General features: G+C 42.1%; 1 protein-coding gene across 1 annotated transcript; it reads right to left on the reverse strand.

Annotated features, from left to right (window-relative positions):
* On the reverse strand, positions 1–7,349 carry notum1a (notum, palmitoleoyl-protein carboxylesterase a). The gene is made up of 11 exons (XM_080511572.1): positions 6,925–7,349; positions 4,102–4,154; positions 3,874–3,969; positions 3,457–3,517; positions 3,315–3,373; positions 3,134–3,236; positions 2,832–3,023; positions 2,627–2,724; positions 2,372–2,519; positions 2,071–2,118; positions 1–1,967 (listed from the first exon to the last, which is right to left on the reverse strand). The coding sequence occupies exons 1-11, from the start codon at positions 7,251–7,253 to the stop codon at positions 1,664–1,666; spliced, it is 1,491 nt and encodes a 496-aa protein (XP_080367698.1). The 5' UTR covers positions 7,254–7,349; the 3' UTR covers positions 1–1,663.
* Between the last annotated feature and the right edge of the window lie 4,120 nt (positions 7,350–11,469).

Here is an 11,469-nt window from a genome sequence, read left to right on the forward strand (position 1 = left end):
TGTAGTACTTGTAATGTGTCTTTACTTCTGGATCTGATACAAAGACATGCAATTAACACAAAGGAAAAAAAACAGCAATGTATTTACAATTTACAAAGAATCACTTCTCTGTGAAAATAGCACTTATAAATATGATTTACATAACAAAATAAATATGTAAATTACCAATGTAGCTTGACTTTTTTTCTGTTAAAAAATATGTTACAGAATAAAATTACAATTAGTAATACTTTTCCTTTTCTGATGTGATGCGAAATAGAGGTCCTTTAAAAACATTTATAAAGACATCATTACATACAACATTGTCATTATATTAAAAAGTGATCTCTATTATAAAATATAAGAAGGGAGTTACAATAGTGAACACTCGAAAGAACCTATACAAATACTCAAAAAATATACAAAACACAATATTTGTCTCCCTTTAAATGTTCATTGCATTGGTTTGAGGATTGCTGAACTACTGAGGTGACCTAAGACAGATCTGATATGATTATGAACCCTTCAGTCGGGTCTGAACAGTCATCTGGTGACAACGTGGCCTTGAAGAAAGAGGTATAGACTGGGAGCATTGGCACTATGGTGTGTGTGTGTGTGTGTGTGTGTGTGTGTGTGTGTGTGTGTGTGTGTGTGTGTGTGTGTGTGTGTGTGTGTGTGTGTGTGTGTGTGTGTGTGTGTGTGTGTGTGTGTGTGTGTGTGTGTGTGTGTGTGTGTGTGTGTTCTGATGAAGCATTTCAAAGTCCTCTTTAGAACCAAACTCAATTTCTAAAATTCAACTGACTGACAACTAGACATTGAAAATCAAAGAATGCCTATCAGACTCCAACACTGTTATTGTTAGAAAATGCTATTTGTCTTGTGTCACTAGTTTGTTTAGAATTTGTTTTAAACTATTTTCATTAGCAAGGACTAAGGACGGACATCTGTTAGTGTCTTCAGTAGCTTAACTCAGTAAACAGTGTTTTATTCCAGCTGGCATTGTCTCATATATGCTAGTTGATCAGAGTATTGGTGTCAGCTGTCTCTATTGTTCTTGCTTTAGTTTGAAGAAAATAGCAACGTTTCCCTCCTGATCCAGTGCTTTTCTCTTTACTTTATTTGCCTGTTTCCGCCCGTTTGTGTTGAGCTGTCTGCAGGTTCAATCACGAAACAGTCTCGCACGTTAATGTAATGTATATTGATTACTTAAAAACAAAGACAGCAACTTTACTTCATTGTAGATTTGGGTTTGGTTTTTTTTTTTAACATTGTCTAAATGTAATTCATACAGAGGTATGAAAATAACCAGGCGAAACATCAATGAGCATCCTTAAAGCTGGATTACATTCATTCGTGATATTTTTTTCTTCTTTTACAAAGCAAAAGAGTGACTTAAGGAGAATAGCAGAGAGTTGTGTTTTGCTATGATGGCAGGTTGTCCCTGTACTCGTCACCAGTTATGAAGAAAAGGGACACAAATCTGAGCCCCTGTGTTGACTGAGGTTTGAACTAAAGTGAAGAGGAGGTCAGACAGGAATAGGCTATAGTTACAATGAGTCATCTAGCGGGATTGGTAGTTAGAGGTATCAGGCATGCAGAGTCAGCTCTGCTCGGTTTTAGCTTGGAGAGACTTTAATTTACTTTGTCCTGTTTTCTTTAGTTTTTTTTTTCTTTTTTTTTTGATTTAGCTGCCGCTGCTGAGCATGCCCAGTAGCTTGCTGGGGTCCATCCCCTGCTGCTGGGCCATCTTCTGCACGTCAAAGCCCATGTGCATGAGGAACTGGATGACGTTCATCTCCTGCCCTGTGAACTGGTCTCGTATGGTGGGGCAGGTGGGGTTGCAGTGGGGCCACGGGCAGCTGTCGATCAGATGCACGGGGCAGCCTTTGGGTGGAGCCTTGTTGTTCCTGTTGTCGTGGAGGCTGCGGTCCCAGCAGTGCAGTGCTCGGGGCAAGGAGGTACCTTTGACCTGCACATCGATCCAATAGCTGCAGCACAACACAAGAGGGCGCTGTCAGCTCAAGGGTGGAAAAGTCTCATCCGTGAGTATTCTCTATGATAATGACAAGAGTCTCCACACATGGTACTCACTTTCTGGTGATGACCTCGTGTGACAGACATGCTGGAGCAAACATGGCCCTGAAAAAGAGATACGAGCTTAAAGCTGAGCAGGAGTTGTTAAGACTGGATTGAGTAGATATAATTTATTTATTTGGGCTAAAATTGCCTTAAAATGTATAATGAGCGAACGTGTCCATGTCTCTGTGATTGGATGGTCGTAATGAGGAAGTAACAACTGTGACGGCTAGTATATGAGCACAAAACTATTTCTCTGCTTTCTTGTAGCTTATCATTATGAACCTTCCAATAAAGCACATCAACATTTCCTTACGGGACATCTTTGAGTGTGTTCCTCAGCTCAATGCCCAGGTTTTGGATGTAACGCCACTGGCCTTCCTGCACAGGCTGTCCAGTTAACTGGATGTTGTCCACTGTCAGCTGGGCCTCGTCAAACAGCCACTGGACCACAAACACCGGGCCTGCATGGTGACAATCAAGAAGATGAATAAAAGACACGGGTATGCTTCCATAATATGCAACAGATACAATCCAAGTTTTCCTGAAGGGAAGTAGATTGTACACTGACTTTTTATTGATGGAAAAACTCTGTAACCAAAGAAGCAGTTCCATTCCTCTCCTTCATGGGTTTGTTTACACTTCTCTGGTACCACTCCTCCCCAATACCTGGTAGATCAGATAAAATGTGCAAACGGGATGTATTGGCATACATTAACAACATGACCAAAATGATTTACTCCAGTGTGACTTTTTCCTGCATCATTCTTCCTTACTTGATGCCTCTCTTGATGGTCTCGGTGGGGGCGCAGCCGACAGTGTCCACACAGTCCGTGCAGTGGTACTGTTTGTTGTCCAGGAACCAGCCCGAATCAGAAAGACCTCGCACTTGTATGCCTGTATGTCCCAGACCCTCCAGCAGCTCCGCCACGCGATCCACATTCAGCAGTACACCGGTGCCACCGGCGCTGTGCACAGAAATAAAACACATACCAATCAACACACACAACACCACAGAGTTAGAGGTTGAAAGTTTGCAATTTGAAACCTCAAACCACTGTTTCACACATGAACATACCTGCTTCCCGCTAATAGGAGGACCTTGGCAGTGTCCAGACCTTTGCTGAGCAAGTCCTTCACCACCTCCTGAATGATCAGCGAGCCCATGAAGGCATAGCCACCTGATAATGAAGGAGAAGTTTAAAATATCTCCACTTTAAGGAGACATGATGTTGTGATTGTGAGGATTCAAGTCTTACTCTGCTCTGTTTTTGCTGTAGCGCCGCTCCACACATCACTGGAGCAGTAGGGAATAAACCTGCATAACAGACACAGAGTCAATGTTGTTCGCCCCGGTTACTAATTGAGCACCACTGCACACACAAACACAAGTGAACTTACACCATGTTGGCATTCCACCAGTGAGGGTTTTCTTCAGGCAGTGGAGACAGGATCCCAGTGCCTGCAGAGACACATTGACATGTATCATTAGCCATCCTGGCTCTCCCAGACACATCCTCTACTCACTCATCATCATTACCACATGGATTACAGTTATTACAGCGCAATGACAGAGGGAGGCGTCTCTGTTCCTATAGCAGTGGGCGCCAGGTAGCACCGCACCGCAGCAGCATTATGACCGGGTGTGGGTCGTAATAACACTATAAATGAACACAAATACATCTGAGCCTTTTAATTGCTGAGACATATAAGTAGTATCTGCGGATGTTTTTCAGCTTGTGGTCGCGGTTTGCTACGGGCCACAGGTAGAGGCGCTGATAGAAGTGCACTCAAGTATGCCAACAAGTTGAAGCTCACCTGTTTTAGTTTGGGGCCACTTGGAGGAGCTCATCAATCTCCTCATGGTCTCGTATCGGCTATCACAGTTCTCCTTGTTGAAGCAGTACCAGCCACCTGGACACAGACACGCAGCACCACAACTTGGATCTCACAGATAGAAATAACATGTATATACATTTTTTTTTTTAACTTAAGCCCACTTTTATAAATGTAATGAAATTAATTTGATCCTTTTAAAATACTGACCCTCAAGAAATATCAACCACCGTCTGCTGCCCCGGGATTCTTTTAAGTAGTACCTGGAAAATTGAAACACATCTTAGAAAATGTTTATGCTTTGTCATAATGCAAATATTGCCTAGTAGTTGTAAATACAAGTCCAGTTTGGTTTATTTTGGTTTTTTTCCTGTTCACGTGACACCATATCTGCCCAAGCATGAGATACGGTCTCATTCCACAACTTTGACATGATTCGTGTTCTTTCTGAGAGAGATGAGATGGAACACTGGAAAGTAATACCCTCATTTCTCTATATCAGTGATGGTATCCATGCAGAAAACACAAATACACATGACACCATCACTTTTAAACAAGAACGTGCTGTTGGTGTGTTGATTATCATCTCTATAAGGTGAGAGGAGAAACAGCGCAAGAGATATTTTTGCCAACGCAAATCCAATGAGCACACGGAAGAGAACAATGATGTTCTCTGTCAATCCTGCATCTGCAAAACTGATACAGTAATCCAAAGGGTGATAAACATCATGCTGTCCCCTATCCTGTTTGCACTGTACGTGGTTTTCTTTGAAAATAGGTGGTGTACCATCATCTCTTTACTATGAGCTCATCAGTCTGAACAACAAGGTTTCCATACAACGTAATGAATGAGAAACAAGGCAACTGCAGTTTTCCTGTGTCCATGTTCGCATTAGGGCTCATATGCCAACGGGATTATGTCCTTTCGATAAGATGAGGTGACGTGAATTAAAAGGATCTGTTGTTCAAGGCGGGGCGAGTGAAACGTTAACAATGCAAAGAGACAATGTGTATTGAAAATCCAGAAGAGGGCAATACAATCATGATACTGTTAGGTTGCAGGATGTATTCATGGCGGACGCATCATCAGTCTTTATTCAACAGGATGTTTGTTTGATTTTAAAAATGGAAAAAAAAACGTCATAATTGCAAACAAATGTTTCCCTGTTTAATGAAGCTTTAGTCATCTGAGACAAGAAACCTTCAAGTGAGCACCGATAATATGGATGCTGGGTTGTTGTTGTTTTTTAGTGCTTTTTGTTGCAAGTCAGTGGCTAGCCTTTCCACAAAACCAGTGATTCAAAGGATGGCCATACACATTTCAGTGGCTTTAAGGAAAACAGACTTCGCAGAAGCTCTGGACTGTTTGCCCTGACTCACACTTTGGCTGCGGTTAATGTTTTATACTATCATTGCGAATCACAGTGACTGTTGTGGGCTGAAAGCAAGGCACTTTTATTTCCAAACAACAAAGAGAAGGCAGGCTTGGCATGTGAAATAAACCAAGCAGGGAAGGTGCAACGTGAAGCACTCACTCTAACAAGTGCATCACCAGGAGATGAATCACAGTTCAACTGTTCCTGTCCCTGTGAATGCCTTTTTTTTTTTTACACTGCATTTTTATATATGCATGTGCAACTGTTTACAATGCCGCTCTGAAAAATACATGGATTAGCATCCTAACTGATAACAGCCACAGCAAATGAAAAGGCCATCTGCCACTGTTCCCTATGCTCGTCTCCACGCTGTGGCTCTAAAGTGCTAAAAGCTTTAGTAACGGATTCCTCTATGTAACCAGCACTTTGGGGTTTAACAGGAATTAGACGGGACTCTAAATCCATAAAGTGACATGTATATCAAACCCCATTCCAGGCATGTTGATCCATCACCAAACTGCTCTCAGATAATATATACAATGACACAATTATCAAAACCTGCTCATGGAACATTAACACAATAAAACGCAACTGAAAACTGCAAATAATACCAACAAGTTGCTCCCATGTATTACAAGAAAACTGCATGCAGGTTCATTGTGGTAAAGCTTATTCTCCGTATGCACCATAATATGTTTGCAATTTACAGCACAAGACAAAATGCATTTTGATGTTTTGATGCAACTTTTACAACTACCAATTAAAGTGTGTCCATAGTATTTGGACAACAGTCAGTCTAACTTGTAACCAAATTTCTCGCAGAAGCTGCAAGCCTGTTTATTGTTTATGCATTATATAATAGGAAGGACTGCATGTATATTGGAATTTTCTTCCAGACCCCTCTTTTATAGAGAATGATGCACCATTTATTGTATTAAAATAATACATTTACTTGAGATGTCAACAGTGAAGATCATTTAAAATAAAGGTAGTTTTTACCCCATATGTAATGCAATATTGCAACTGGGCCGATATGACCATTAAAAAAAAAATAAAGATTAGACCACCGACATAAATTGTTGTTGTTTTTTCTCAGTACAGTTATGTGGAAGACAACAATGTGTTAAACTGTTGTAAAAGTCTCAAGTCAACAGAAGCGCTGCCAACAATCATCAGAGAGAGATGGGGATCACAGAAAGAGATGGGCGGGGATCCGAAAAGTTAAAACTTAAACTTTCTGCAAAGCAAATTCTGCATTCTAATTTGAAGCAAAGGAAATGAAGTGTAGGCCATGTGGCTATCCGCACATTTCACGCTCAGCTGACGCAAAGCAGCTGTCTATCTCCTACAAGGAAGCCCAAGCGCATGTTTTGATTTTAAATTGCCATATAGTATTCATTTTCAGGGTTGGTAAGAAGTGTCTTTGTTTTGTTTTGTTTTTTTTGTTTGTTTGTTTTGAATTCGAGATTAAGTTTCACATTATTTTCAGACCGCAGATCAACACGTTTGTCATCTGGCCATGACGCATGATGCCATGCAGGATTGGACTGACTTTGCCTGTTTTTACAGCTTCACCGAAACAATGCCTCGAACCTGTTGTGATGTTTTCACACGTGAGTCAAACTTTACGCCGCATTTTGAGCTGGTTGGTACATACCCCGCGGGGCTTCCGTCGTTGCAGGTGACTGACGTGTTGTCCAAAAAGTTCAGCTTCATGTCATAGTCGAGCTTCTGTGCCGAGCACGGGTACAGGGACTGCGCCAGATTTTTCACTTGTGTCATGAAGTTATCCATGTTCTCCTCCACCGCGGTGAAATCCAGCGGGAAGCTCTCCGTGGTGTCGCCCCGGTAAGTGGGAGGAGGTGGTGCGCGTCGCGGTTGAGGGTTGCGGCCACCGCGGAACCTCCGTGCGCAAAGCGCCCCGGACTGCATGAGCGCCAGGAGCAGCAGTGATGAAATGAGTCTGATCGCTGGCATCTTAGACATCAAACGTCCCTTCTTCAGATGTAAAAGTACTCTCAGGGATGCAGAAATCTCTCCTAACACTGCTTAAAATAGTATATATAGACGCAAACTCCCCAAATTTAAAGTAAACTAAAAAGTCAAGTCCTCTTACGATCAGGCAAAGTCACGTTGATTTTTCTGACAGACTGAATGAGTGCGCACTCAACTCTTTGCCCTCCTATCTGGAAGCGCGTCTGGACCAAGCGCACAAGCTTGAACGACAACACTGGTGCCATGCGCTTGTATTTTATTCAAACTTTCCCCCCTTGCTTGTCCGTCCAGCCAATCGCTGGCGTGGGGCAGGACTCGGGGCATGATCAAGCCTGGAAGACTGACTACCCCCTTTTTTAATTTATAGAGGGGAAAAAATGTCCATGCGTTGGTTCTTTTGATCCACAATGTTTTATTTGATGTGGTGGCTTTTATTGGCCTTGAAATGCCTATTTCCCATTCCACTACAAATTTATGAAGTGAGACTATCTTGTTTCAAGCAAGTGAGAAAAAAAAACAAAAACAAAATGAAAGTAGTGTGAATGTACTTTAATATTGAGAATTTGTACATAATGGTACCTTTGTTATACTTGTTATTATTATTTTTATCACCTCTGTGGCCAACTTTGTAGATATTAATCAGATAATCTTCATCTCTATCATAAATAGTTTGTGCTGACATGTTGAGTTACACCTTTAAAAGTGGGACTTGAACACTTTTTTGTTGTTCTTCTTTTTTTAATCCAGACAGGCCTCCAAAGATCAAAGCAACCATCATTCTTTCTCCCCCTCTTTTTGCCTCATCCCTCCCACTTCAGCACTTCAGTCTCTTCCAAACCCTCCTGCTCTACTGTATATTTTCAGTTGAACAGAGCATCCTGACGGAAAGCTAGCTTTTTAACACAGGATTGCCTTGTTACGCTTCAGTTCAACTTCCCTTGAACAACCTTTCATTTTAAGGACACATTTAAGTTAAAGTGTACTCCACGGGCGAAAACAATCATTTGTCTGGATGGTGTATGGGTGAATTTTGACCGTGTGAACTGACTATAATTCCGATTAGTTTTAACAGTATGGACATTTCAAGGATTTCTATCCTTATATTCAATTCTACACCATTTGTCTGCCTATTTTTTTGGGGGGGGGGTTGTGTTTTATTTGTTGTTTTTTTCCAAAAAAAAGTTTTGGTTCACATTTTTGGCAAATTTAATCTAATCATAAATTAGTTTGGCAGGATTAGAAAGATGCAGATCTGATTCACTCTGTAAACTTACAATGCATAGGGGCGCAATCACTGACGGGGGAACAAATCTTAATCTTTCAATGGCACATTGTTGAGAAGAAAAAAACTGAAGATTAACTCATTCAACGCTAGAGGTCAGATGAATCTCTTTTTTAAAATGAGTTGACTATGTAATGAAGATGTTTTCATTAATTTGGTATGTGTAAAAAATGATGTTAAGTGCACAAACCTATTGACTTGAACGCCACGTTTAATCAGCGCTCTAAAGGATAGCCAGGTAAGATGGATATGAAGTCACTGGCAGGACGGATGGTATTCATTGGGAACTTCAAACAGATGCTTGTATAGATTAAAACATGTGGTAGGGCCCAGGAGGAGAGGCTCTGTCACAGATTGAGTCAAGTCACTTTGACCCATACCTCGCCGTTTTATCACACGTCATCCTCAAAAATGTAACCCTTAAATCACTCGCAGATGGACACTGGCCTCTGACACACTCACGACTATGAAGAGATGCCCCGGCGTTAAAACGTCCTCTGACCGAAGATCTGTGCGCTGCAGATGCTCGCACTTTGAGGGATCTCATATTCAGAGAGAGAATAAAGGATTCTGTTGTAAAGTGACCTAACCTTGACAGCATGAGGTTGGATAAAACTCTGGAAACGCTCCTCTGCTCTGCTACCGTTTGTGCACAGTGGGGGGGGGGGGGGTTTCTGTACAGTGCACCTTGTTCAAACCCTTCGCAACTAAGCCTTTCTGGCATTGACCAATAATTCTCTTACTCGTTTTTTGTTTTTTTTGCCTGCCATTCCTCTTTCTGTAGCATGGACACAATTTTAACCATGCAAGTCTGAATGGATTAATCCCAGAATTAGGTCATTTGAAAATGACCCAGCTGTTCTGATGGCAGTCCCTCAGAAGTGCCCCCGTAGCCCCCCGCCCTAACTCCAGGCCTCCTGTGAAAGTCAAAGCTTGTCTTTCATCTCCGATCAGTTGCATGTGCCCTCACAGATCCACAGGTTTTACTGCTTAAGTCTGGGCTGGCAGAATTGATCATGTGACCGTTGCCTGCCTGGCGTTTAGACACATCATAGCTCAGTGAGCCCTCTCTTGTCTGCACAGCCTGCCAGCTCCGCTCACACATCCCCGTCGTCCATCTCCTCATGCCTGTTAGTTTTGATTTGCACATGCTGTTGTTGAAGGTCCATCCGTGATCATCAAATCCTGCTAGTTGGAACTGTTAGGTCAGGTTACATCAAAGAGATCAGGAGGGATCAGCCTCTTGAAAGGGACAGGCTCTGGCTCACATCATCAGAAACAGGTGGAGGTCCTCATTGGAAGAACAAAGGAGAGATCACCATCTATAAAAACCTTTATATTCCATAGAAGTACTCTTTTTCTTTAAATTCCTTTAAATTGTCACTCTTTCCTGCACAGAGCACACACAACGGTATATTCCCCACATGAAACATATGATGGCAGGTAAGTGATTGTGGCACTCAACTGCAGCACAGTAATCCCATGAAGGTCACAACAGCAAAGCTTTGGGTTTAGTAGTATTATGCCGCAAAGTTCTTAAGTGTGTAAATCTTTTAAAAGCCAGGACAACAGAGGAATTGGAAATGTAGGAGATACCACTCAGGTGTTGTGTGTTTGAACCTTCAGAAAATATGCATATGATGAATTGTAATTTCATCTCTGAATGTTTTTCACAAGAGATTTTTTCACATTTCCACATTTTGTTCATGGCCTGTCAAATGTTTTTTTCGTTGTTTTTTTTTCATACGTATTCCCATAATAACAGTTTATTTCACAAGTTGACGTGGCCGTAATGTCAAAGAGCTCTGATCTGCCTCTGTGAAAACCTCAAGCTTCTGTTCTGTGTCACCTTGAGGCAAACCTCCGGAAGCAGGCCCCCTTAATTTCATGTTGAAGCTATTGTTTAAAACCCAAAACAAACATGTACAGAGGTTTTTGGTGTTAACGCACAGTAGAGCTCCTTTCATGTGCCCCCACCACATGTTCTTGATATTACCCAGAGAATAAGTAAACAGCCTTGATCCTGACTTAAGTCAAGAGGTGCCATCTAAGATGTGGATGTAAATGGGGAGTAGGAGAGAGAGTAAGAGAGGCAGGAGACATCTGTCGAGCAGGCTCTCATTTCGTAAGAGAAGACCTTCTATTGGTTACAGATGATGCCCTGTTTGATAAAAATGAACTCTTTTTAAGATAGGACAGCATGCGTTAGTGGTCTCGCTGGCACCAAGTGGTAATCAAATAGTTCAGTTGACAGGTCAGCTGTTTGTTGTTGATCTTTCTTCAGAATGATGGCCACAGAGTAGCTGCCGTTGCCTGTAAACAGTCCTGTCAGGTCTTTCAAACTAAGCATGATGGATGTTTGTGTCCGCCAGCGTGGGGGCACATGCGTGTCTCGCGTGTGTGCCTGCATGTGTGTAGGAATGTGTTTGTGTACTGGAGGATGACTGAGGTGGACCAGGCTGTGTTGGAGGTACCAGTACGTGAGCGTGTGCCTTCCTGCAGGAGTTTTCCATTCATGACTGGGGCCTGAATCACCCTCTGCAATGCCCTCTACCAGGTAGTGAGGAAGGAGGGAAGGGAGACCAATTACCATTCAAGACCTGCTATTATTACCATGAGAGGCGACAGGTCTCCTGCCCGCACGCCTATTCTCATCTTTGCTGAGACAGAAGGAGAATCAGGGCCTTCAGTCTCATAAATGTTTATTTATGCCACAGATTTGCCAAAAGGACATGGAAAGGCCCTTATTACAGCTCATGACAGTAGAGCAGTAACACATTATTCACTTTTTGTCCTTTAACCTGCTAGTCTCTATGGGGAGGTTCTTTTGAAGTCCACACCCAGCTGTAAAACATGCTCATTATTCAATTACACGAGAGCTGTATTTGAAGCTGTTTGTTTAAGTCTGTAGGCTTTAAAAGATGT

Source organism: Blennius ocellaris, assembly GCF_963422515.1.
Source record: "Blennius ocellaris genome assembly, chromosome: 16".
NCBI lineage: Eukaryota > Metazoa > Chordata > Actinopteri > Blenniiformes > Blenniidae > Blennius > Blennius ocellaris.